Here is a 22,703-nt window from a genome sequence, read left to right as displayed (position 1 = left end):
TAATGGAGGATTCTGTTTTTCCAACTCAAAAAATAAATCAAAAGGTAATTTTGGCATGCTTTATTGAGGCTGTAAGTCAGCCTCACTGCTGTGTTCTCCGAGTATTTTCTCACCAGGTTCAGGGTGGCATCATCTGTTTAACATTGGTCCTGGGTTTAAACTGATTAGAAATAGCCCAAAGGGTCAATTTAAAGGATTTTAAAAGTGCACAGCTCCTCAAGGATATGTGTCTAGGACCTTTGCATCTCTAGTGTTGCCTCTTTTTGTGTTTTAGCGTCTGTGGGGGAGGGTGAGAATATTTTTTCCCGTTTCTGATAAATCAAGTATGAATGTTTTATGAAGTAACAGGTCTAGAACTGATTTTGGTCCTGCTGCATCTTTGGCTGCTATTTTGAGAACTTCAAATACCTTTAGAAAAAATTCTTTTGAGTTTAGGAGAAAAGAGGGAGGAATAGATATCCACCATAAATCAGGTTTAAAACGGAATCATTACTAGTATACAAAACTCTGAGATTCATGAAGACTGAAACATAAATGAGACAGTGTCTAAGTCCTAACTACACTGTGCCCACCTGTGCCCACACATACACACAGCCTGACTGCCCTGGGTGGCAGCCTCTCAGCAGAGACCCTGGCAGTCATTTCCTTGGTCATGTGCTTTCACACCTAGTAATTGTATAGAAAAGTGGTTTTCTCCTCCACCTCCCTCACACCTATTCTTTGCTTCTTGCTTTTTTTTTTTTTTTTTAGTTGAAACAAGGAAACTGAAATACATTTTAAAACTATTTAGCATATCTTTATTAAATAATAAAAAACCCTCTTTCACTTCTTTTCAATTTGAAGAGCTATGTGATTATGCGATTTTTAAAAACTTAAAAAAAAAACAGATATAGCTAATGAAATTGCTTTTTACTTGTGTGTGCCTGTTACTTGATGGTTTGCTTTCCTCTGGGCCAGTGGCCTTGATAGAGAAGAACCTCCTTCCATACCTCACCTGAGACAAGCTGCTGATGTACAGCATGGAACTGAAGTGTGCTAAAAGACAGAGCTAGCCTGGACTAGTCGTTATTAACGCATTACAGAGCTGAAATGAATGTGCCAGATGGTCTTAAAATGCTGTAAAACTGATTTTGATTCCAGCTACAATACTTAAATGCTATACTGTATAGACTTACAAATCCCACCTTCATTTCATAATCAGCACTGTTCCTGTGCTTTATTTTGAAAAATTGACTTAATATGCTCATCTAACTAAAAAAATAATGTTCTTATTAACAGTTTGTTAAACCCTGTAATTTTTTAATAGTTAAGAACAATTAGGGTAACCCATTTTGATCAAACATGAAATTTTCAAAATGTGCTTTTATAATCAATTCTCAAGTTCTGTTCTAATAGTTTTTCTTTAATTTTTTTTTAAGCCTTGTGGGGTGGTGCATGCCTACAGTGCCAGCACTTGGGAGGTGAGACAGAGGAGTGGCTTGAGCCTAGGAGTTCAGGACTAGCCTGGCAACATAGTGAGACTGTCTCAAAACAAAATAACAAAACCAAACCCATCTTTTGAAAAAGTGAGAAATATTTATATAATATATAAAAATAAGAAAATTCAAATAAGCAAATATTAAGAGTCTGATATTTTTTAATATTGAAAAATCAATAAAAGTAGCAGTTGATGCATAAGCTCAACAAAGGCCTGTATGTCTTTAAAGCATCCCATAGTCTCTAATATTATTTTTTAAATGGATACTGTCTTTTACAGTGAAATGATCCTAGAACTTATTCTTCAAACCCATTTTTATCTTTACCCAAACTTTGCAGCCTTCCCCATTTTCTGAGGGAGTCCATATTTGTCTGGATTTTTTCCATTCGTAGCTTGTTTACCCAGTGCTTAGTGCTAATGCATGCACACATGCAGCAAACTTCATCTGCCTCCCTCTCCTGTCCTTCTCACCTCTCCCCTGCCTGTCCTCTGATGATGTTGTGTGCCTATCACTCCTGTTTGGGTTGGAGTGCTAGGAATGCTGGCCACTTCTCTTACAGCTTAGTATCAGTGGTAAAGACTATGATGTTGGGATTATAATGAGTGCAGGTGCTCAGGGACAGCTATACCTACCACTTTGCCTCTGCAGTGGTGGAGAGGACATGCCCATAGACCACAGTCCTTCCAGAGCTGAGAACCTAGGTACTGTGTACCTACATCCTGCTTACCCTTATGTATTGGTGCCACTAATTCAAAATCTGTGAACTCAAGAAAGTGAAATTTCTGTCTCCTAGAAATTTCTTTCAAGCCATGATGAGAATATAGCTTGTTAGGCAAGTTAATGGTACAAATTAGATTGTTGGAGGCACATTTAGATTACCTAGAGAATGTTGTTAGAGCATTGGCCTAGTAGCCTATTTATATGCGCCAATAGATATTGCTCTTTATGTGCCTTCATTGATCAAAGTAAACCAAATAGCAATTCTGCTAGTATAGCTTCTCAGTCCACTTTATGTACTGCATTTCTTCATGTTGTTTGAAAACATTCAGTCCATAATAATGTGGTTTTCTTTTCTTTCCTTTATACCACATCTTTTATACAGATTAAAAAATTGTTTTCTGTATTTATAGTATAAAGGTTGTGGTAAACAGAGTTTTTCTCAAGTAGGAAGGTAGTTGACAATTTTTCTGACTTGTCTGTCATTTTTTCACTGACCCTAAATATAGTAATTAACTGATTGTAAATTGCATCAATCACATTGTACTACAATTAAATTGGGTGCTGCATTGGCCTTTACACATTAATCTGTCGATATTCTTTTAGGATTGGCAAAACGGCTTGGAAAAGGAGCTGTTTCTGTTACTTGCACTGCACTCCTAATTATCACAGCTCTCTGAAGCTTCAACTTCAGAAATGTATAGAAGAAAAAATGTCCCTTGATAAATGATGCCTTGCTTTATTCAATTGGTGGAAGTTTAGAGTAGAGCAAATATTTAAAGCTTTACAATAATGGTCTGAGAGTAAACTATTTTTTTCCAAGTGATATTGAATTAAAAACTCCATCCATTTTCTGCCCATGCAAGGCAGTGCAATTCCCTGGAAATTGATTTTTTTTTTTCCCAAGGCTTACGATGGCTTTCTTCAAGCTTTAGGTATGGAAAAAAAAAAACACCAAAAACACCTTTATTAAATCTACTTAGTGAAATTACTGAATGCCTCAAATAAAGGCTGACTAGTCTTAGTTATCTGATAAATACTTATTTACAGTTACTTTTACAGTTCTTCAGAAACTGTGAAACATTTTGTGGGTGCTAGCATAATTTACCTATTATTTGTAATACAAATGAGAATAATATTTTGGGTATAGTAGGTTTTATGGAGTCTTGGAAAATATGCATGCTGTTTTTGTATATCAAATTATAAAAATGACCGTAGTTTGTAAAAATCACATGCCTGCATATTTTCCCTTAATGCATTATAATGTTTGAGTATATGTAAATTTAAAAGTGCATTGATTTGGCATTTCTCCATCAGCATAATACGGTTTCTACCGGTTATTGCTGTATACTAATTTATCATTTGCAAAGAAAGGCTCTTTATGCTCAGGAAAATCATAAACATTATCCAGTTAGTTTGCTAAATGTTAATTATAGGGTCACCTAAGGAGTTTTCAGGGCTGATTTATTTACACATCATGCATTAGATTATGGGCCTGGCTGTGCGCCTGTGTATATATGCTGTCTTCCCAAGTTTGACTTTGGTTGTGTGCATTGCTGTTCAGCACTGGTTCTATGCAGGGCTAGAGACTGTTTTCTTATCAGTATCTCTGACCTGACCCTTTTGAGCTATGTTATATCATTCCATTTTGACACCTTTTATCAAACTTTAATGAAATGACCCAGGCAAACAAATTGTCATTAAACTTTCCATCACTTTGTCCCTTGGTATCGTCTTTTATAAATTGGACAGCAAATGTTGTATTGATCTTCTCGTTCTTGCAGCTGAACTTGAAATGACCCAGACCGCTTGTTGTTTATGGCCCAGAGTTGCTTTTCCTTGACATTTCCATCCACAGCATGACACCCTTTTTGTTTTTCTTTCTTTCTTGTGGAGATAAATGAACAAGACATACGGTATCGAGACACCCTTGGTCATGGCAACGGAGGCACAGTCTACAAGTGAGTAGTCAATTTTGTTTAAACTTTCTTTCCACTTTTACCAAATGCTAGGAATCCAAGTACTCTTTGGCAAAAAATTTTTTCATGACCACCAGTACTTAGATTTTATTTCCACATTTGACTCCAAAATTCTTCAAGGCATCTTGTATTTTCTCAGGAATTGCCTGAAAAGTGCATTTATATTGCCTTTTAATATTTCTGGGTCTGCATCTCTCCTGGGTGAGCAGTTAATAGTCGACCATTAGCAAGCGTACTTTTAACTGGCCTGAAGTTTAATGCATATTTTCCTTCACTCTTTAACACCATTATTATTATTATTATTATTTTTAACTTGCTCGCACCCTGTGCTTGTTCCTTGCCTGTTTACAGTTATGCCCAGTGGAAGCCAAACCTTATAAATACCACTGCTTTGCCCTGTGTTGACACTATAAGTTATTAAAAAGCCTTCTTCCTGTTGTATTTTCTTCTTTCCTCACTCTACTCCCCTGAGAGAATTTCTACACACATTGATGAATATGTTAAGTTATAAAACTCTCCCAAATTCCAGTCTCGGTGATCTTACCCTAAAGGAGTGTTCATTTTCATATTAAAAAATGCTAACCATAAAAAATAGTTCTCTCAATAGGGAAGTCTTTCTCATGCAGTAGTGCAAAGTTTAAACTACATAATGTAATATCTGGTACTTAATAGTCTGCAATGGTGTATGAAAAATATTCCACTAGGAATTAAAAAATCCATACTCTGTAAGAAAACCCTGAGGGAGTAATAAAGCTTTCCTCTAGAGAGCTGTTTTCCATATATACACTAACCCTGCATTACATTATGGTGGTGTTTTTACCTGAGATATTTTAATATCAATAATAATATATAATTTCAGAGTTATAATTAATTTATTTTCTAATTGGTTACTCACATTCTTAGAATTTTAAGTTCTGATTAACCACATGAATACAGATGCTGTCCTATGGTCACAAAGGGTCGTATCCTAAAATCCCAGAATATGCCTCAGGTATCAATGTGGCCTTGGCATAATATTTGATTTCTCAAGGTTAGAAGCTCCTTTGAAGTCATCTGATCTGGTTACCCATCCAAGGCTTTAGCCCCCTCTTTAGGTACAACCAGGATGTGAGTTTTTTCTCCCAAATATAGTCCTTTAAGAATTTCTGTTCACTTATTTGGATTCTTTTCTCCCACAGATGACTGAGTATTATGAATAGTAGGTCTGAAAGTTAAGTCCTTCTACTGTGACGTACATAACATATTCCTTATACCATCTTTGGGCTTTGCCTGTAAGGTGTTGGAGGCCTGCCCTACTGAGTTTTGAGGCTGTTGTTCTTCTGGGTTATACTGGCATTCATTCCAGGCAACCCCAGCACCACATGTATGACATCTCTTCACCTTAGTCTTCCCCTCCCTACCTTTATCTGACCTGAATTTTTACCCTGTTCTAAAGCTTCCTAGAAAGGAAATAAGATGAACCATTATTTGCTCCGATTTGCTTCTGTTGAATTTCCTGGAAGGAGCAACTTTCACTGCTTCAACCTTTCTTTTTAATGCTTTTATTCTGATAGCTAGATATAATAAACAAGAAAGACTTATACCAACCCTTTGGATTCCCTTTATTGGCTTCAAATGGAAACAAAAACCATTTATTTGGACTTCTAACTTCTTATTTGTGTTGTTGCACCAAATATTTAGCTTTGGATCTTTCTTTCTTCTTTCTTTCTTTCTTTCTTTCTTTCTTTCTTTCTTTCTTTCTTTCTTTCAAAAGGAGAGAGAGAGAGAGAGAGAGAGAGAGAGAGAGAGAGAGAGAGAGAGAGAATATCCCAATATTTATTTTTTAGTTTTCGGTGGACACAACAACTTTGTTGGTATGTGGTGCTGAGGATCGAACCCAGGCCGCACACATGCCAGGCGAGTGCGCTACCGCTTGAGCCACATCCCCAGCCCAGCTTTGGATTTCTTAACTGAAGACCTATCATGAATTTACTGTCTTGTTATGTTCTATAAGGGAAAAAATATAAGGTCACCAAAACCTGGCAGATAATTTTTGTTAGACATAATATCATAGTTATTAAAAATTTTCTTTTTTTATGTTTTGGAAATCAAACCCAGGCCCATGCATACTAAGCATGCTCTTTGCCACTGAGCTACACCCCCAGCATAGATGTTAAAATCCTCTATCAAGTTCAAACAAATGTGTATACAAAGGGCAAATATAGAGGAAAGTAGAAATAACACGCCCATCCCCCAAGGAACAATTACAGCATGAATTATGTTAATGCCTTAAAATTATTTTAATAGTAAAATGCACATTATATGAAATTTACCATCTTAACCATTTTTAAGTGTACAGTTTGGTGGTATTAAGTACATTCACATTGTTGTGCAACTGTCAACACCATCCATCTCCAGATCTCCTTTCCTCTTACCTCTCAGTGCATTAAGCAGTAATTCCCATTTGTTTCTTTATTGTTATTTTTTTAGCTAAGAAGCATATCAAGAACTTCTTCCATGAGGTCCCCAATGTCCAGGAACATTCTCTTACATGTTCTTAGCACAAGTTCTTCAATTTGCTAGAATGCTGGGATGACATTAGCAACTTGTTCTAAGAGTTTATTTACTTACCATTGCCAATGCTCTATACAAGTGTTGAAGAATGTGTTGGACATAGGTTTCTTATGGAAGGTGTGTATTATGATAATTTTAATACTCTATTTATATAATAGATTTCTCATAAAAGAAAAAACTCTACTTATCCTTTTGCCTATGTGATTCTGGTTTTGTTGTTTTGAGGCTGGGTTTCTTTTATTAAAAATTTTTTTGTAGTTGTAGATGGACAGAGTGTTTTTATTTTATTTTTATGTGGTACTGAGGATCGAACCCAGTGCCACACACACACGCTAGGCAAGTGCTCTGCTGCTGAGCTACAGCCCCAGCCCTTTGAGACTGGGTTTCACTGTGTCACCCAGGCTGGTTTTAAACTCCTGGGCTCAAGTGATCCTCCTGCCTCAGCCTTCCCAGAATAGGTGTGCACCACTGTACCCAATGCCTATGTGATTCCTAAAGGAGAGGAATATGAAGATACCCAATTGCATCATTCTCTTAATCACTGAGCTTCATTTCTGCCTGGGTGTTAGTTTGTATTATTGTTCTTGTATCTCTGGCTTTTAGTTCAGCACAAAGAAGTGGTGTAATCATCAAGAAATGAGAATCCACTTTACTAAAGTCTTTATAAAACACCATTTGATGTGTTATGATAGGGTTTCTCCTACACTAAGTTTACCTTAATGGTGTTGACTATAAAATTATGGTTTTTCAAACAAAAATGATTACATTAGAGGCTATGCTACATAAACTAGACGAAGAAAATATTGGAAAATCCACTCATTGGTAACAAAACTGCCTAACAGGCCTATTTAATTTTTTTCTTATAGAGTATATTAAGCTAATAAGTGCAAAGCAAAAGTTTAATATTTTAGTCTTATTCACTCCACTTGATGGGATGTTGTAAATCTGAAGGGACGTGATGTCATGTGTATATGCAATGTATATTATTTAATAGTACACTGTCTTCCTTTAAGTCTAGATATTTTCCACAGTTATGCAATATGAAATTTTTGTCTCCATCATTTAAGCTAAATAGTAATGTAGATTCTCCATGTTGTCCCTTACTGAGCTGTTCTCTGTATTACGATAGTAACCTAAGCAGGTAATTTTAAATTGGGATTTCTTGGATTACTAATTTGTGTTAAATGGATCGTAAAAGAAATATCTTAGGCTATAGTTAAGCCCAAACCTAGGAAGGAGGAAAGTTCAGGAAAAGGAAATGGGTGCATTTTCATTATTCCTGTTTTCCAAAGTGCTGCAAGTTTTGCTCCCTTGCCCCCCCCACCGACTCTCCCCCCCCCCCGCAAAAAAAAATTGAAGACAGTTACATGTTCTCTTTCCCTCTGAGAAATTCACAATGAATTTTAAACTTTGAGAAAGACAAAATAGTATGTGTTTTGGTTAAGTTTGGAGCCTGCATGTGCTCCTAACAAGCTTTTCAACCTTGGGCAAGTTGTATAATGTTGCCTTCCTCCATTTTCCCAGCTGTAAAATGAGAACAATGATAACACTGTTTTATCAGGTTGTGAGGTTAAATGAGATGATCTATACAAGTTTTAGCACTGGCTGCTACTTACTAAATGTTAGCTACTGGTAATGGTAGTACTAATAATGGAAGAAATGTTTAAACCCTCTATTTTCCACCTTCACTTGGTCATGGGACTCTTTTAGAGAAACAGCGTAAATACCTCATAGAATTACAGTTGTGTTGAATTAACTTTGAGAAATTCTTAATTTATATCATAACACATAATTCTGTTTTCTGCTATTGTTCAGTTGTATCATAAATATTTACATGATTTAAAAGTTTCTCTTATCATAATTTATTTTCAGATTGATATAGGACAGCTGGTATAATGTAAAGCCCACTTTACCACTGGAAAACACAAGGGCTCACAGTTTGTGGCCATTCTGTGGCTAAGCCAGAACTTGGAGCAGTGTCTCCTTTTGGTCTGCACTTTCCCCCAGACAGCGTTGTTTCTCAAGGTCATGCAGAGTCCTTGGTGTTTCCTTGTATTTTCTAGTGCACCCAGCACAGGTCTGAGTAGATGTTTGATATGTGTTAGCTGAGATGAGAATGAGGCAAATAAAATCTCTCCCAATTAGATTTTAGTCGGGCTCTTTACTTGGATTGGCCCCATATCTAGCTAGTTTTAGAGGCTACATGATTGTTCTGTGACATTCATTTAGAAGATAGGCATTTCTAAACAAAGGACATATATTCGATTAATTTCCATGCACACGTAAAAGTTTTGAGTGATAAGCATCCGATGGCCTGACATACTAGTCACTGTCCTCTTTTTGTATAGTGTGCCACATTGAGATGAAAGCAATGAACTGCTCCCATTACTTTGCATACATTCTGTGATTCCAGCACCACTCACCAGGACTCTGCTTCCATAGCACCTTATTGGACAGAGTCTCTCAAGTTTTGGGTCCAGACATGAAGTAATTATTTAACACTTAGGATTAAATCATGCTAAATCAGTTAGCCAACAATCATTGGAGGATCACCTTTTACATTATTTTTTTTCCTAACTGCAATTGCCAGTGTTTTGGCCACATATTCTGGTCTCTAGGTATTTGAAAACAGCAGTAAATTTGTACTTCTAGCTTCTTCTCACAGTATGGGGAAGAGTCTAGTTTGGGTAGAATTTTCTGTGATATAATTTATAGCATATAAGCTACCTAAATGATGTTTTAAAGATTGGTTTTATGCTATTATTCAGGAATTATTATCCAGAGACAATGAGAAGAGGGGATAGTAATTCTCAAAGATATTGCTTTTACATTTTAAGTAATATCTGTTGAGGAGTGGGCTGAGAGTGGTCCTCGGAAATAGTAACTGAGATCATGCTAATGAGTTGTTTGCTGCCTTAGTGACATGGCTGAGAGACCACCTAAAATAAATTTGTGTTTGGGGCTGGATATAATAATATAATTTCATTAATGAAATTAGAAGCTCTGAAGGTAATTTATATAATGTGTAAAAATATATGAATTATCTCATTAAATGCTATTTAGGTATCGGAATATTTCAAAGTATAGAATTTCTAAAAAATATTATTAAAAATATTCTCTGGTGAAAATACAGTCACATTCTAAATAACAACATTTTGATCAGTGCCCAACCATGTACGTCACAGTGGTCCCATATGATTACGTAGCCTAGTGACATTACAGCCATCTCAGTTTTGTTAAGTGCAGTATATGTTGTTTACACAATGGCAGAATTTCCCAGTAATACATTTCTCAGATGGTCCCATTGTTGGCTGAGGCATGACTAAATAGAGAACCCAGAGTACCCAGGAAACTTTGACTTCCTCTTTCATCAGCCAACCTGAAGGTTTCAAACCAGAGAGTGGTAGGTCTGGTCCCAGCAGCTATAATGACTGTGTCGATGACCCCACTTCTTTATATTTTTTTCCCTGACATGCATCTTGTAAATGAAAAGTAGTTTTTAAATGATTTTGATATTGACCTAAGAGCTACGGTGATTGTTTGATTTATTTCTTACTTTAAATTTCCAATCAAATGAAGGGCCTTTTCCTTGCAGCCAAGACCATATTTTAAACAAGCAAACAAGACATCATCCTAATGCAAAATTAAATACTTACATATAGCTGGGTTGCATTATGGGATCATGTGACAAGCAAGGATATTAATGTTTTCAGAAAATCAATGAGTATTTGTCAAATAAAATTAATTATGTATGTTTCTCTCTCTCCCTCTCTCAGCATTCACTGTTATAGGTTTGTTTTATACAATAATGTTTACTGTATTGATTAGACTCTAAAGAATAAACCTGAGCTCATGATTCTCTATACCTTTCTCACCTTTGCTTCCCCACACCCCTCCATGTTCCTATAACCTCACATGTGTTCAAATCCATTATGGCAATGATGGATTATTGGCATCTAACCAACATGACAGCATGTCACAGGTCGCTGAGCAGAGATTTTCAGACTCTGTTTTCCACCCGAATTAACTATTATTGAAATAGTTTATTGAGATTGAAGTATTGATCTTTTTTTCTTTTTCTTTTTTCTTTTTTTTTTTTTTTTTTTTTTTTGCTAACTGTGGCTTAAGGGAAGGAAGAGGAAGTGGTGGTATTTTTGAAAGACACTAAATTTCATTTTTAAAAATCTCATTTATTTAGTCTTTTCTTCTTCCTGTTTTATAGCCCCTATAGTTTTATTGCTTGGAAAAGGGTATCTTGGCTTTATTTTTATGACAGTATAATTATACTTCAGAAATGCACTTGATTACTATGGGTAGCAAAATTGTTCTAGTATATTGGTTAGGCCAATATTGCTATACAAACAACTTTTCAGTCAATTGAGCCTGGTAAAAATCAATACATTATGGTAATATTTCAAGTAAGAATTTGCTGAATGTAAGTATTTCAATACCATCTCTTTTCAGGGAAAAATAATTTTGAAATGGTAAGACTTCTTTCTCATATATTATTTTAATAAAGTTCTTTAAAAAGAACTTTAAAGTCCCCAGCAAATGTGGTTGGGAACAGGAAAAATATTATATTAGCACACATATGTTGTTACAGGGTGAGAGAGATCTGGTTTCCATGAAGTGTGCATTAGGAGGTCGTAACATCTGGGTTTGGCTTCACCTGCAGTATGCCAATTTTAGATCCAGAGCTCTGTTTCTCAGTGCTGAGTTGATGGAAAACTGCAGACAGTTCAGAGAGCATTCTGAGGAGCATGGACAGGTAATGAGGGACCTGGGAATTGTGTCTGTTCCATCCTCCTTCATCCATTGGAGCCACCAAGTTCTACTTGTGTGTGGTGCTGAGAGCCCCCCCAGAGAGAGCCTGAAATTTTATCCACAGGTAAGCATGGAACCTTACAGACTGGGCTGCATGTCAGTATGTATGGGGCACAGGCCCTGGGAGCTTGGGCGGGAGTGATGACTTAGTTCCTTCCTCAGGAAGAATCAGGAAAGGCCTTATGGAGGAACTGATATTTGAATTGAGAAGTGGTTAAAGGATCTGGCTAACTTTGACCTCAAGGAGAGAGTCAAAGGGTTTTATGACAGCCAGCTTAAAAGATGAAGGGCATTCCTATAGGCAAATACATTAGCTTTTGTTCTAAAGGCTAGACACAAATTGCTTGTCTTGAATGTCTCTGAGAGTAGCCTTGACCGGCATGAGTAATGTTCTCTTCTTCCTGTTTTCCCACTGGATGGTCCTTCCTGGAAGAGAGGCCTGTCTTGGTCATCTTGGTTGTGCCTACACAGTGCCTTACCTACTGTTACCAGAACTAATTTGCAGAGGCAGATTCTTTATAGTCCAAAGATGAACACAAAAGTATTGTCCATTGCAAGGTGGCTCTGGCAGGTGGCAGACTTTCCTACCATAAACAGAATGACATTACTGTTGTTCAGAACTGCTAAGAATCCCCCAGTTCTACCTGGGCACATGATGACCACATTGGTGTCTCCTGAGTCTCAAGTTCCAGAACTAAATGTAGCACTCAGGGACCATGAAAATCTTGTCAGGTGATGCTTTATTTTTTCTTCTAAATTTTGTTTTATTGTACATTCATGTCTTCACTGAATAAATATTTACTGGGTGTCACTAGTGCCCAAGACTATTATAAGTGCATGTAATACCATAGTGAGCAAAACGTTCATGATCTTCATGCTCCTGGGGCTCACACTAGTGGGCTAGCAGATAATAATCAAGGAAATAAATCTGAAATAAGATGATGCCTGACGTTGCAAGTGCAGTAAAGAATGCAGAGGAGGTGCTTGGGGAAGGTGTATCTCAGAGCTGAAACCTGAAAGACAAGAAGGAGCCTGTCAGGGGAAAATCTGGGAGAACCTTCTAGGCAGAAGTAGCCACATGAGCAAAAGCCCTGAGATGGACATGAGTGTGTTGTGTCTAGGTCAGGGTCATGAAGTATAGTGAGCTCAGGGGAGCATGGAAGAGGGACAGGGCCTGATCATGCCGAGAAGATATGATTACCTGCTTTTTACCAGCGAGAAAGAAAAAGTTTGGAAGGGCGAAGTGGCATGCCCAAGGTCAAGTTAAGAAGAGGCTGCAGGTCCTCTGACACCTACATCAATACTTAGGGGTGCTTCTCAAAGCCAGGGTTTTTCTGTTTGCCATTCACTGACTGAGTTTTGTCATTTTTAGGCCACATTAGATTTGGATATAAAATATGAATTAATGTATAATTCTGAAAGTCAATGATGAACCATGTCTAGTTCGAGACTTTTTAGTACATGTTAACACAACCATTCCTTGGCTGACAGTTATTGTAGCATGACTTGTTGTTTGGTCTATCCTTTGGGTCTCCTTCCTTATTGAACACTTAGAATTTAATAATAAAATCTCTAGATTAATTGTATGGTTGTGTTAATGGAGGTGGTGCATTTCTTGATTTCTAAAACACACTAAAAATTTTAAGCTATTTTGCAGGATTTGATGTGTTAGAAAATTGTAGTCTTTTGGTTGGCATATTGCAAAAGCAAATATCTGTATACCATAGCATCTAGGGCATTTACTTAAATTGCTTTTTTGGAAAATAATTCACTACAAAGTCCAAAAGGCATTTACTGCGTATAACTTTCTGCCATAGCCCTCCCCCCTCCCTGCCTCTGTCATTGGTTATTTTGATGTAGGAGACCATGTTTCTGTTAAATTGCTGCCTTGCTGGAGTGAAATATATTTAGGTTCTGATTTGAACACTAACACTGAATTGAAGGAATAGGTTACAATATTAGAGGGGGAAATAGCAATAGAGGTTTACGTTGGAATGTTAAGCATAAAGTTTTTTTAAAAAAACAAAACCAGTAATTTGCTTTTTAAATGTGACTTTATATTGTGTTGTCCTTTTGACTCTAAAATTTCCATAGTTTTCCTTGTCAGTATTAAGAAAAAGAAAAAGTATGTATAGTGTTATTGTCAAAAGCAGAGTGTGTGGTTTTTGTTTTATGAATTCAAATAAAGAAATGAAAAAAAAGTTCAGACAAAATTAGAACTTGCTTTAGGGCACAATCAATATAGCATTTTAACAAGCTTAGTGTATTTGGAAAATATGTATTGTGTAAGATTCTCAAACATACTGATTCTATTATGACTGCTAACTGTAGCAGCAAAATGTAACAATATACTTAGTCAATAAATATAAAGCCCTGATTAAACTATAATTAAATTTTCAGAAGAGTTATCTAAAAACTATGAATAAAGTATGTTTTTACATTGTCTTAGCAACAAGTATAGCCAATGAATCTTTATAGTGTTAGAGAAAATGATGTATGGGGTAAAATTACAAAATGAATGTTTACCAAGAACACATGTATTGAGTTAAATTTGTGTATATCGTGTTTAACCTTTTTTTTTTAAGATTTTTTTTTTTGGGTGAATCCTTGCAGAACACAGGAGCTGGGGTAATTGATAGAAAGGGCAAATGAGCCGTTTCCCTGTTACTGTGGAGGCCAAGTAAAAATGGTTCAAGGCCTTGCCTGCCTCTGTACACCCAAGACCCAGAGGTGCTCAGAGTCAGTGGCCTCATTTTCATTTGCAAAGTGGGCCACCATCACATACCTTGTGTTATCCCCTAGATGCGTTGGAATGTCCTGGAACATAATAGGGATCACCATCCTTATTTGGCTGAAGAGGAAACAGATTCATATAAAGTGGATTTCCCTGAGGATTCAAAGCAAGTCAGGGATAAGACCATCACTAAAACCCAGGCTTTCTTCTTGGTAAATAATTACATTTTCATTGTAGGAAGAACTTAAAGTAAGCAAATTATGTGCAAATCTAAGAATTCCTGCTGTTTTTTTACCGGGCTTGGCCTGGGCGTGCAGCCCAGTGATACAGTGTCTGTCTTGTGTGCAAAAAGCTCTAGGTGCAATCCCCTGGTACTGGGGGGATAAAAAAGAATTTCTGCCCTCATTTTCTAATAAATACTCTAAAGGTGCACTTGTGTTTATATCTTTGCATCAGGCACATATGCCTTACATATGACCTACGTGAAGGAACAGGTATCTCACTTGTACCCTTCTTCCCTGGAACTTATAATATTTGAAGTAACTGATTAATCCAAAGACAGAAATGTTAATGGTGATCTCTGAACCTCAGTCCCTTCAGCAGATAATTCTCTGGAAATGCTATCTTTGGTGTTCATTGCAAGATTTCATGAGTGTGTTTAAATGGTCTCTGGAATTGTGTTGATACTTGCCTTGCTGGTAGTTCACTTCCCACATAGACCCTGTTTTCTTTTCCCACTTATCTTACTTTAAAAATACATATGGCATCTTCCTAAATGATTGCAGAATATCACCTTCTCCTGGCTGATCTCAGAGGACTCTGTAAAGCAAAAAGTTGCCTAATTTTTGAAGGAGGACATTCCAACAGTTTGTATGTTGTTGGATTTCAACAAAGATACCTCAAAAAGAACACAACATTCTCAAAAAGAACACTTACAGACATTCTTTCCAACACAGAGGTGCAGTGCAGTGAGGAGGGAAGTCACCCAGGTTCCTTGTTACTGGTTCAAAGATGCATGTGTCTAGATGGTGCAAGGTATAATAGTTCAAGTTGTTCAGTTTTTATGCTAAAGGAAAGTCTCTCCAGGTTTCTTTTGACTCTGGTCATGATATGCCCATTCCACAAAGTCTGTTATGCACAAAAGTACACGAAATGAAGATAAAGTGCCTCTCTCCAGCCTGACAAAAGCCATTCCTTTGCAGAATGGTAGCTGCAGTGAAAGTAAATAAATGAATGGACAGCAATCACAGCCTAGTTGATGAAACTGTTCAATTAAAGCACAGGCATTTACATGGTGTAATTTCCCTAAATTGCCAATGAGCCCCTTTAGACACAACCAGTGTTCAAATTGATTTCAGCATTGATTTTGGCTGAAGCTGATAAATTTCTGCTTGTTAGTTAAAGTAATTTTGCAGAAGACTTTGTACTGCAGTATTGAAGTGTTCATTTAGCTGATGGTTAAAAGAGGAGTTATTTACAGAGGCCTCTACTGTTGTTCTGAGATGGGACAATTCCCCAATCATCTTTTACTTTTAATTTTTTAGGCTTCAGTATACCAATCAATAGGTGATTGAAACTGATTAAAACTTATCCAACCAGCTGCCTATGGCAGTTTAATTAGAAGCTGGATGATTCTTAAATTAAAGTTGTCTTATTTTCATTGCATAGCCATCTTCCAGAAGAGTAAAGGACTAACAGTGCTGAAAACGTAAAAGTTTGGCTCGGTTAAGGCATCTCACAAATGCAAATCACTCAGTAGCTTCTGCTAAGGGAACTCAAAAATACATTCAGAAGCTTTTGGAGATTAGAAGAAATAATATGCTTACTTGTCAGTCAAGAAAGTTTGGTTTTGAGGCAAGGAAGAAATGCAGTATCATGATACAAATGAAAGACCAGCTGTTTGTGATATGTACCTTATTGCATAAGTAAGATGAACACTTGAATTTTGTTTTTAACACAGTGTAGGGTGGAACTGACCATCTTGAGATCCTGTGCATCTCCCTGCTGAACACAATGAGCTTTGGGTATTTTTAATTCTGTTTTTAAGTTTTGAGTAAAATAAATCTCTGTTGATTGAAAAATATGCATTTTCACATAAATTCATGTTGACTTGTCTATAGTACTGTGAGCAGGATTAAAGAAGAGAGATTTTTGTCATCCCTTCCCCAAGCTTCCCCATACTCATTTTATCTAGTGTGGGACAGTTTCTTGGGTTTTTAAATGGAAATGGGTTAATATTTTCGCTGTAGGGGACATATTACATCTGGTACTACAGGGAAGAAGGGAATAAATGGTTCACTTTTCAGAGGTGCATTTACTCTTTGACCCACTAGGGTACTATTTAGTGTTCTAGAAGAGGTAATTTAGTAAATTGTACCCCAGTGGCTTGAAAAAGTTAATGCAACTGAGAAAAGCAAGTCATTCAATCGATTTTTCCTATTGCTTTTTAAAAACCAACGCTGACCATATCCAGAGAGCCTTGAAGACAATTGGAAATGGAGCATCTGGAAGCAGCCTGTGTATGTTCACACAGAGCCGTAGGATGTGTGCTGAGGACCTGAGTTTACTTCCCACTCCAGTGTTCATCAGACAGGGATCCTGAAGCAGTTGTTAACCTCACCCAGCCTTGGCCTCCTCAGTTATAAGTGAGGGTAATGGCTACCTGGCAGATTTCATGCAAAGCAAATAGCTTCTAGTGTGAAAATACTTTATGAGCTAAGTAAGCACAAATAGAATATTAGTTACTAATAGAAGGTTTTCTGAAGTAGCCATTTTTGTGTCTGAATTTGGAAAGTAATTAATTATTAATTTTCCAAGAAACCGTGAGTAGAAACCATTTGTAATCAGGCCATTTCAGGAGAGTTTCTAGCAGTTAATCCTCCAGGTATTTCTGTTTTTCCCCTCCTACATGTGTTTGTTATCTAACTACAACCTACAGCAGACCTATAGTTCTTCCTTCCCTCCCTCCTTCCTACTTTCCTGTCACTAGGCATTGTATCTCTTGCTTCTCTGTTTTGCACATTACATTCTTTTAGAACCTTTGATCAAGAGATTACTTTGACTGTAGCTTCCTTGATCTCAAAGGTATTCAGGCTATATATTGAAAGACATTACTCTAGTTAATGTGGAGAATGTTAAAGGCTTGAGCCAGGCTGCATCAATTTATAGAAGAAATCTGGAGGCAGTGATGACCACATTAACTTTGAGGTGGGTATGAGATTAAAAAGGGGCATTATAGCCCAAGTAAGTAGAAGAAGAAATAATAAAATGTAGGGCTGTATTTGCTTTTCTCTGAAAGTCTTTCTAACCCAGCCAAAGTCCCCATATCATATGTTAAGTTGATTTACAAGCCCTGCTACAATCAGTATCTTGAAGTTAATATCTGTAACCTAATAACATGTTTGATTTAACATAAACAGTCTGGGGGCTCTGTTGCCTAACCACAGATTATTTTGAAATCAGTAGCCAAGCATCTGTAATGGGTTTTTAGGCAGAAGCAAAGTTGGCATAGACCGCATTTCAACTGGTATAGTTTACATAAGAGCTTCTTTTTACAACTGCTGTTTACTTTGGATTTTCTATTTTAACAGCTAGAGCCTGGCTAATGTGTTTATCTATTATGGAAGGCAACAACTGTCAGTGTTGATTTCCCTGAAACTATTTGAATTTTTTTCCTGGGTATAGCTGTGGCTATTTTAATATATGACAGCATTTCTTGAAATGCTAAAGCCTGTTAGTCCAAAACATGTTAATAAAATCTAACCCCTAAAAAAACTGCCAAGTAAACAAATATCTAAAAAGACCAAGCAATAAAACAAAATTTTCATTAGTTGAACCACAGCTAGTTTACTTTTAGTTACTGAAAATGTCATTGCTTTAAAAGTAGACATCCAGAGATTTTAAAAGCGAATCTCACACAATAGGAAAATATTTTTGTTTTGTGTATGAATATTTTATAAAATATACACACATATGCACTTTTATATGGTAAAGAAGTATTCTACTTGTTTCATATTGGCTTCAGATCGCTTAGCCTTATAACATTTTGGAATAATGAAAATGCAGTAAATTCTCAGGTTTCCTGTTTTATTTATTTTCAATATTTAGTTTTTAGTTGTAGGTGGACACAGTACCTTTATTTTATTTTATTTTTTTATGTGGTGTTGAGGATCAAATACAGTGCCTCACAAGTGCTAGGCGACTGCTCTATCTCTGAGACACAACCCTAGCCCCAGATTTCCTGTTTTAAGTAGGAGACTCAAAGTGTCACCTCACAGTGGTACATTTATCCCTCTGGATTTCTGCTACCTCCTTTCTTTTTGTTTTAGTTTCCTTTTGTGCCAAGACTATAAATTATAGTCTTTGAAATGGAGAAACTTAAAAATTAGTGAAAGACTTCCATCTTGTTTTTCGAAATTTGCAGAAAGTACAACTACGATTTTTGGTAAATAATAAAGAACAAAAGAATAGCATCTGTAAGTGTGGAAATTGATGATCCTACCTTGTGTTGGCTTCAGTGAATGCCTTTTTTTTTTTTTTTTTTTTTTTTTTTTTGGATAAGGACACACATTTAAGAATTAAATCTGAGCCAGACACAATGGCACATGCCTGTAATCCCAACAACTTGGGAGGCTGAGGCAGGAGGATCACAAGTTCAAAGCCAGCCTCAGCAACTTAGTGAAGCTCTAGTAACTTAGTGAAAACTTGTCTAAGTAAAATATAAAAAGGGCTCAGTGGTTAAGTGCCCCTGGGTTTAATCCTTGGTACAAAAAAAAAAAAAAAAAGAATTGAATCTGAGTATGACCCTCACTTTCTATGCTAATGAGAATTTAGACATGCATAGATAATTAAAATAGATAGCTAATCTGAAGTCTCATTTAGACAACAGTTTCTGTCTCCTCGCTAGTAAACATAATTTTGTCACCAGTCATATCTCAGATCTCTCTTTTGCCTTGTCTCTTTGCTTCTGCCTGCCTCTGATGGACCTCCTGGAAATCTCTAGTGCATTCAGAGAACAGAGAGGTGGAGAATACAGAATTTCCCACAAGCTGTGAAATAATGGCCTGAAAAACAAAGAACTTATTTTTTTATTAGAGAGAGAGATTGCCATCTCTACAGTGAGCTAACACCAACAAATGCATTTGTAACTTTTTATTTACTTTTAAACAGGCTTTGCTCACTTTCTTTGTTGGTCTTCGACCTATCTGTCCTCTAGGGGACCCAGGAGCAAAGTAAACATCACCTTCTTTCCTGCATACTAGAATAAGGTCATCACTTTGTAATTCCTGGTTAAACCAGATTCTAACCATTGCTTTCACTATTTCAGTGACTGGTTTATTTTCTTCGGTTTCCCATCCATTTGGAGAACTTTCCAACATTCTATAAATAATTCATAGAGTAATTGTTGTTTCTCTTTTCACTTTCTTTGAAGTATGTTATGTGAGAAGCACAACTTATGTCAATGGTAGTTAGTTCTCATGGTTCAGGAAAGAAATACCTTCCTCCTTCATAGGATACTGGCAATACTGTCATTTCAGTGTTTCTGTTCTACATTGTGATTCAAAGTCTTTATATGTGAATTATTCTTGAGGCCTTTTCTCTAAGAGATTACAAAAAGGAAGAGTGTTTTCATATTCATTTTGATGACTATTTTGGTAATAAATTGGCTTTTAAAATATATTGTATCATCAGTTATGCTGAAACCTGAAATATTTATAGTCAGATCATAGGTCAGCTTCCCATTTTTAAATTATATTCTGCCTCACAATCACTAGAGAACCACAGATGTTCCCTATTACAAATCCTTCCTGCTCATAATTTAAAATAATTTGATTGGAATATGTTCAGAAATTAATATGAAGAATAGTATAATAGAAACGAGATGCCTACTTTAATTGAATGAGATTGTACAAGCTTTATCAGAAAATATATGATCAGCTCTAGGTTATTTATTTTGTGAACAGGAGTCAGCTGGGATGATTCATATTTTTTGGTTCTTCTAGAATTTGAAATTCTAAGCATAAATAATTTCAGTAAACATTGTAAAATACAGATGCAATTGATCTTATGCTTGACATAAATTTGTGTGGGAGTCCAGATGTTAGAATGTGAACACAGGTTGTTTTCCCCTTATGTCCTGTGTGGATATAGGACTTTTTTTAACATTTTATTTTCAAAATTTTCTTCTCCTTAAATTCTTATAGATTCTTATAGAAATTCAGTTTATTCTTTGTAGCAATGTTATCTTTTAAACAAATTCCCATTAGGATTTAGATGAAGGTGAGCATACCTCCAACCTTATATGTATTGTTTAGACCCATCTTTAAAATTTCAAAGAGCAGATAACAATCACTTGCATTTGTCCCCAAGTACTGCTTTTGAAATCGACCACATGTTTTCTGAACATCTACTTTGTGCAAGGCACTTCACTTGGCAGTGGGAGATATAATGCCAGCGTTCATGGTCTTTGGAGTCTGTTTCCGCCCACTGTCTGCACCTTCTCATCTCTTTTACTGTTTTTTCCCCCCTTATCTTTCTGACCTCTGAATTTAGATATTTAAAAAAGCTGATTACTTTTTTTTATTTGTGGGGGAGTGGGTATTGGGATTGAACCCAGGAATGTTCCACCATTGAGCTGCATCCCCATTCCTTTTTATTTTTTAGTTTGGAACAGGGCTTAGCTAAGTTGCCGAGACTAGTCTTGAACTTGATCCTCCTACCTCAGCCTCCTGAGTGGCTGGGATTTCAGGTGTGAACCACCATGCCCAGCCAAGCTGACTGCTTCTTGCCACTCTCTTTCTGCCATACTATTCCAAGCCACAGTCACTTCTTGCTGAGACTGTTGTAACAGCTTCCTGCCTCGTCTACCAGTTTGAATCCTTGCTTTCCTACAGTGTGATTTTCCCACCCACCCACCAGCAGAAGCGATCTTCCTAAAACATTAGTTATCTTCTTGTACTCATGACTTCTTCATTACTTGGAATATAAAGCCATGGCCTAAATGGTACTATGCATATCTATCTTCCCACTGTCTCTTTGACTCATCTCCCCAAACTAGGCCTCTTGCTTATTCCACTTGTGCTAATTTGAACCTGCCATTCCTCTGCCTGGAATCCTCTTCCCCCCAGATCGCAAAATAGTGTGCTGCCCATACTGTTTGCCTGTATCTGAGAAGGGAGGCACTCTTATCTTCCCAACCACGATATCAAGACATAATGTCCCTAATCTTGGGCACTCTCTGTGTCCTTACCTTTATACTTTTTCAGTGCAGTTTTGCCCACCTGACATGTTGCTATTTATTTATTTATTGTCAGACCTCCTCTATTAGAGAGTAAGCTCCATATGAACAGGGACTTATCTGGTTTGTTTTCTGCTGTATCCACATTGCCCAAAAACTTCCTGGCAACAGAGACAGGCATTGAATATATAAATCAAACATCTAATCTAAGAGGATAGTATATTATACACTGTGGTAGAGGTGGGGCATATCAGCAATGAACAAATAGACCTTGGCCCTCAAAACATAGACAGACCTCATGGTAATAATCGATAGTACAGTTAAGTAATTAGAGTTTATAGCATTGTTAAATAAAGTATATTTAAAATGAAATAATTGAAATACTAAATTATTGAAGAAAAATAATAATTTAGAATAGGAACATCTGAAGTATCATAAGGCAATAAAGTAATTGATGCCAATGGATAAATGAAATGGCAGTGAGGGCAATCTGATTAGTATAATTTCCTTGCACTCTTTTTAAATCCCACCTTCAGCATTCACAATATCCTGAAGTAAACTCATTTACAGTTACCGTCTATATATACTTTTTTTTTATAGTGGAAGAACATAAAGGTTGAATTGGGGTAGACTCAGATTTGAATTCTGTGTCTGCCACTCATGAACTCTTAATGGGTTTCTCAATACCCTGATTGTGTTTCTATTGTCATCTGTAAGATGTGACTTAGGATACATAGATCATAGGGAAGTTGGAATAATTCTATAGAATCTTAGGAATTGTTAGTAATCCCTTTTCCTTTCTCCCATTTCCTACTACCCCATTTATTTATTAACTCAGAAATATTTGAGTATCTACTGTGAGTTTAGTATTGTGATAGGTACCAGGTACATGTTGTTGAATGAAATAGCTTAAAAGTACAGGGTATGTAGTCTAAGGCTGGTAGGATGAGCATGCCTACTTGTGCTAATAAGTATGGCTACAGTTCTCCCATCACCTTAGCATGAAATTGAAGATTTATCTTCCTTATTCTTGTGTTTCATGCATTGTCCCTTGTCGAAGTCTTTTGTGTCTGTTTCTTCTTTCTCGCATCCACTGTTACTACCCAAGTTCCTGTTGGCACCACCTCTTGCCTAGACAACTGCAACAGCTTTCTGAGTGTTCCTTGCTAGCTCTGTTTTTT

At 36.6% G+C, this 22,703-nt stretch overlaps 1 protein-coding gene across 5 annotated transcripts in view; it reads left to right on the top strand.

Moving 5' to 3' along the window:
- Window positions 1-22,703, top strand: part of MAP2K5 (mitogen-activated protein kinase kinase 5) — a 239,809-nt gene that overhangs the window by 49,257 nt on the left and 167,849 nt on the right. For all 5 annotated transcript variants that reach the window (XM_081290299.1, XM_081290300.1, XM_081290301.1 and 2 more), the window contains one exon: window positions 4,092-4,156. In XM_081290299.1, coding sequence (XP_081146425.1) covers window positions 4,092-4,156 — 65 coding nt within the window. The remainder of the gene's footprint in view (window positions 1-4,091; window positions 4,157-22,703) is intronic.

This window comes from Spermophilus citellus, assembly GCF_964194105.1.
Source record: "Spermophilus citellus genome assembly, chromosome: 4".
NCBI classification, from domain to species: Eukaryota; Metazoa; Chordata; class Mammalia; order Rodentia; family Sciuridae; genus Spermophilus; species Spermophilus citellus.
This window is presented reverse-complemented; position numbering and strand designations above follow the sequence as displayed.